Genomic DNA, 5,967 nt, shown 5'->3' with positions numbered 1-5,967 from the left:
GAGCGCGGCAATTTCATTCATGGATGAATCCATCCACAAGCTGCGGCCGACACTCCGCGTGTCTGCAGTTGCGAGCAGGGGGCGGAGGGAGGGGGAGAATGGCGTGGAAGGGAGGTCGGGGTGCGATTTTTCCTCTGCGGCTGTCTGACAAACCAACAACCCCCCTCCTCCTCCAACCTCTCTCTCCCCCTGCCACCACATCCTGGACCCCCCCCCCACCACATCCTGGACCCCCCCCCCCCCCACCACCACCCGGTGGTGCTTGCACTACAATCGGTCAAACCGCACCACCACAACCTCCATCACCACCACCACCACCTCCATCACCACCACCACCTCCATCACCTCCATCACCACCACCACCTCCATCACCACCACCTCCATCACCACCACCTCCATCACCACCACCACCACTACACTCCCCCAGGTCGCGATGCCCAGCCAATACTTACGCTGGACAGCTGCCCAGGCACATCCCACTTACACCGATGGAGAAGAACTCAGATGCATGCCGTCAGTGCGAAATGTAATATGTATATATATATTTTTTTAAACATTCTCTGCATCAGGTCTCCTGTTGGGAGTTTTTGTAGTGTATTTGAGAGATGGACAATGACATTTGAGGATTGAAAGACTAAAGTGTGTCTCACAGCATTTGCTTACAGTAACAATTATAGGCGCTTTGTCGTGAAAAAACAAGTTGTATACAGCACAAAACAGCCATAATTTTGCATTAATATGACCGTATTTGTGTAACAAATTCGCAACACTTGACTGACACTGGTAAATAGGTAGATTGGTGGCTGGGTGCAAAGGTAGATGGTTGGGTGTTTAGGCGAGACAATGATTGGATTGGTGGGTAAGTCGATGGCTGGTTAGATGAGTTGGTTTATAAATGGTCCTCGAGTCGGTCTGTGGATAGTTCAGTGAGTCTGTGTGCTGTTAAGTGTCGGTATTAAAGTGGGTCTGTAGGTTGTTGAGTGGGATTGAGTGTGTCTATAGTAAGGCTGTGTGTAGTTGGTTATTTGGGAAACCCTTCAATCAATTTAAGAGTACACAATTGTCCAGTTGTCATCTACAAGGAGACATATCCTTGCATTAACACATCATACTGCATTACAGAATTATGACCATTTGAATTTTTTTTTAACAAACCATTAAAATCACCATGAGCAGAAAGATACAAAAACGAAGAGGCTAAGACGAGACAGTGTAACTCCCCGACATCCAGGACGGCGTCACTTCCGTGAAGGTTACTCGGCAACCTCCTCACGTTCGGAACCTCTCCTCAACTCGTCCCGATCCTCCTCCTGCCCCCCCTCCCCCCACGGTCAATCCCATCAGGAACCACGTGGGAGTGCGTGCCCACCCAGGGTTGGATACCCCACGGGGGGGTGGCAGGGGTGGGGGGGGTGGCGGCCCATGCCGCTCCCCTCCCTCCCCGAGCTCAGCAGCCGGAGATGTCCTTGGGGCGGTTCTTGCGGAAGAATCGCGTGTCGGCCGGGTCGAAGCCCCGCTCCCTGGAGCCGAAGAGGGCCCAGCGCGGGGTGCGTGCCGCGTAGTCGTCCGCCGTGAAGGGGGCGGCGCCCCCGCTCTCGGCGTGCGCGCGCGCCAGCTCCTGGAAGCGCGTGTAGTTGATCCACGTCCACCACTCGCCGTGGCGCTTGAACTGGGGGGAGAGCGCGGTGACACGGCCTCAACGTGACGCAATCTCAACGTGACACGTTCTCAACGTGACACGTTCTCAATGTGACACGTTCTCAATGTGAGACAATCTCAATGTGACACGTTCTCAATGTGACACAGTCGCAACGTGACACAATCTCAATGTGACACGTTCTCAATGTGACACAATCTCAATGTGACACGTTCTCAACGTGACACGTTCTCAACGTGACACGTTCTCAATGTGACACGTTCTCAACGTGACACGTTCTCAATGTGACACGTTCTCAATGTGACACAATCTCAATGTGACACAATCTCAATGTGACACGTTCTCAATGTGACACAGTCGCAACGTGACACGTTCTCAACGTGACACGTTCTCAACGTGACACGTTCTCAATGTGACACAATCTCAATGTGACACGTTCTCAATGTGACACAGTCGCAACGTGACACGTTCTCAATGTGACACGTTCTCAATGTGAGACAATCTCAATGTGACACGTTCTCAATGTGACACAGTCGCAACGTGACACAATCTCAATGTGACACGTTCTCAATGTGACACAATCTCAATGTGACACGTTCTCAACGTGACACGTTCTCAACGTGACACGTTCTCAATGTGACACGTTCTCAACGTGACACGTTCTCAATGTGACACGTTCTCAATGTGACACAATCTCAATGTGACACAATCTCAATGTGACACGTTCTCAATGTGACACAATCTCAATGTGACACGTTCTCAACGTGACACGTTCTCAATGTGACACGTTCTCAATGTGACACGATCTCAATGTGATACATTCTCAATGTGACACGATCTCAATGTGATACATTCTCAATGTGACACAATCTCAATGTGACACGTTCTCAATGTGACACGATCTCAATGTGACACATTCTCAATGTGACACAATCTCAACGTGACACGTTCTCAACGTGACACGTTCTCAACGTGACACGTTCTCAATGTGACACAATCTCAATGTGACACGTTCTCAATGTGACACGTTCTCAACGTGACACGTTCTCAATGTGACACAGTCGCAACGTGACACGTTCTCAATGTGACACGTTCTCAATGTGATACATTCTCAATGTGACACAATCTCAAAGTGACACGTTCTCAATGTGACACAATCTCAATGTGACACAATCTCAACGTGACACGTTCTCAATGTGACACGGCCTCAACGTGACACGGTCTCAACACAGCCCCAATAAAACGCAGCCTCGATGTGACGCAGCCTCGATGTGACACAGCCTCGATGTGACGCAGCCTCGATGTGACGCAGCCTCGATGTGACGCAGCCTCGATGTGACGCAGCCTCGATGTGACGCAGCCTCTATGTGACGCAGACTCAATGTGACACGTTCTCAACGTGACACAACCTCACCGTGACACAATCTCTACGTGACACGTTCTCAAAGTGACACAATCTCACCGTGACACAATCTCAACGTGACACGTTCTCAATGTGACAAGGCCTCAACGCGACAGGTCTCAACACAGCCCCAATGTGACACAGCCTAGATGCGAACGGCTCTGCCTATAATTCAAGTCAAGGTGTCTCCTGGCATGAATGAGGCAGAGCTCACCTCCACTGACGGTCCCAGTGTAGTGGTGGACATTCCACATACCCCAAGGTTTGAACAAGTGTCTTCACAATCGACCTGCCAGGATGAATCGATCCACCAAGCGAAATTGATGCTTATGCTCGTTCTACCTGGATCAAATCGCACGATTATTTGCAATTTACGAAAATTATTTGTGGACCAACGGGAGCAAACAACACTACAAACGAGACCGAAACAAAGAAACGCGAATTCACGCCGTTGCGATAATTGGATCGATTTTGCTTGCGAACCCGGGATTGCGATGATTGGTTGACATTTTTATTTTTGTCTGCAGGAGTGAATCGCTGCAATCCCCACTTCGCGGGTTTCCTGGTCACCTCGCACGAAGTGGCAATACAAATCGTCGAACCCAAAGTCATGATTGTGTCGATCTCCATCCGGGATCTCAACGTGCGCGGTAACGACCGTGCTCTTTGACCACAGCAGCGCCGTCACATCGTCGGCTAGAACGGCAACCTCCGCTGCAATGCAAGTCTGCTTCAGTTACCGCTATCGTCGCTCGTGTTCACGAGTAATTTATACCAGGGACCTGAGAGCTACCGGATTACACGTACACATGCGGACACAGAGACAATGACCCCCCCCCCCCCGACCCATAGCCTCAATTGACTATTGGGGGAAGTGCTGTTAGCTAGCGCCTGTAAAGGCAAACGTGGCACGCAGGGGGGGGAGGGGTGGGTCGCCAACAACCACGCTCGGCCGCCTTTGTCTCCGCAGTGGCAATGATTTTTACACACGACATCGGGTCCTAATTTAAGGCTGAGTTGAACTCGGGAAGGCGCAGAACCGGTTCAGATATTTGCCACTGGTAGTGGCCGTGAGCAAGAATGGGAACGCAGGTCGCCGGGTTCGTAGTGCAGTGCGCTGACCACTACGCTACCGCTCCGCATATACATACAGACACACAACAAAGATCCTCTGTATAGACTTCGTAGACTGTTGGGGCAAGTGCTGTTAGCGAGCACCTATGAAGGCCGGCACGGCACACGAGGGGGTGGGTGGCCAGCACCACGCCCGGCCGCGTTTGTCTCCCCAGTGGCGATGTTTACTACGCACTGCACCAGGTACTTATTTGAGGCTGAGTCGACCTAGGGGAGGCCAAGGACCGGTTCAATAATCGTCACTGATGTTCACCATGAGCGGGATTTGAACTGCCGCTCGCCGCATGCACACGCGCACACGCGCACAGACATAAACGCAGACGCACAAACCCGTGTCACCAAGCACCCTTCACGTACAACAACCGCGCTGAATGTGATGTTTTGACAGAGATAAACGAATGAAGCTGTGAATGCATCAATCTCGCGACGTGACTCTGGTGCCAGGGGGGAGTCGCTGGCGTGTCCGCGTGTCGGTGTACCAACCGCACAACTTAGTCACAATATTTCACGCGAGGTCTCTTTAATTAGCCATTAAGGACACTAATACGACAGCCTGATTCTGATTCATGTGAAAATTAGCAAACACCTCCGTGCAAAGTCGTAACAATTAGTTGTTTTGGGGGGGTTTTAAAGACTTAATTGCTTCATATTTGTTTGCCATGCAAACATTTCCAATTTGATGGTTACCCACAGGACGTGAGATGTAGGAAAGGTAAAAGGGAAGTCTATTCGGGATTGAACGAGCAGAATAATTGTTTTTATTACGGTGAGAATAGATGTGGGTACGAAGAGAGTAAAACAACAGCAAAGAACGAGGGGTGAATGAGTGCAAGATTGAATAAACGAGTGGATGAGAGAAGTGAGAGCGTGCAGGAGTCAATGGACGATTGCTGCCGCGTGAAGGTACGAGAGATCGGGTCGGAAGGTGAATGAATCATGAAGGAGCGGTGTCACGCTCAAAAAAAGACATCTGCCGTGCACCGGTTTAAACGCTGAAAAATACTAATGTATCGCTCGCTCAATGAAGGCTGCCCTTCGTGTCTTGTAGATTGTGGGGGTTGATTTACCATACTTCACCACTCTGATTAGTGGGGTGGTGGGGGGGGGAGATTCGTGAAAGGAGCCTAGCAACAATTCAGATATCGCTCACAGCTGATGTGAGTTGTACTGTTATCTCCAGACCATCACGGCAAGTTGGGGGATCGTGAACCCGTCTGTACGGACTTTTCAGCGTTACCCCTTTTGCACGTGTGGGGCTTTTTTTCTGACTTTCTCTCCGGGCAATCTGCCTTTTTGTCCCACGTGCAAAAAAAAACCCCACTCGTTAATTGGCCAATCATCCCAATGCAGGGACCCTCCGGAGAGATTGAGAGATGGAGAACTGTAGTGAAGCGAGGCTTTTTTCCCGGATAAATAAAAGGGGCACGATTCTCCGAACTTATTTCGAGGCCGTACGTGGCCAACCGTGCTGAGCAGAGCTTACAAAAAAAAAAACGACCGCCCCCGATTGCTCTAGACCGGTGGTTCTTAACTTGGGATGCACGCACCCCCTGAAGGAGGGGGGGGGGGGGTGCAGGCTGCACAGTAAGGGTCAAGCACCGCTGCTCTGGACACTCGCTGCCATGCCCAGTATGTGAGGCCACAGCAGATTTTCAACATCACATCGATGAGGTCACCCAAGCAAGTGCCCTGTCCTTGTAGTGACTGAATGTGGGTGCCCAATGAATGGTGGTCATTCATGCACGGAGTTTTTTTTGGGGGGGGGGGGCGGGCA

At 50.9% G+C, this 5,967-nt stretch overlaps 1 protein-coding gene across 4 annotated transcripts in view; it reads right to left on the bottom strand.

Annotated features, from left to right (window-relative positions):
* Nucleotides 1-514: 514 nt before the first annotated feature.
* The window catches only part of TYW1B (tRNA-yW synthesizing protein 1 homolog B), a 139,253-nt gene continuing 133,800 nt past the window's right edge, over nucleotides 515-5,967 (bottom strand). For all 4 annotated transcript variants that reach the window (XM_076072642.1, XM_076072640.1, XM_076072639.1 and 1 more), the window contains one exon: nucleotides 515-1,669. In XM_076072642.1, coding sequence (XP_075928757.1) covers nucleotides 1,448-1,669 — 222 coding nt within the window. In that variant the 3' untranslated portion in view covers nucleotides 515-1,447. The remainder of the gene's footprint in view (nucleotides 1,670-5,967) is intronic.

The sequence above is a fragment of the Petromyzon marinus genome, chromosome 38, assembly GCF_048934315.1.
Source record: "Petromyzon marinus isolate PM22_M1 ecotype Great Lakes invasive population chromosome 38, UKy_Petmar_22M1.pri1.0, whole genome shotgun sequence".
NCBI lineage: Eukaryota > Metazoa > Chordata > Hyperoartia > Petromyzontiformes > Petromyzontidae > Petromyzon > Petromyzon marinus.
The sequence above is the reverse complement of the archived record's forward strand: the minus strand, read 5'-3'. Positions and strand labels throughout refer to the sequence as shown.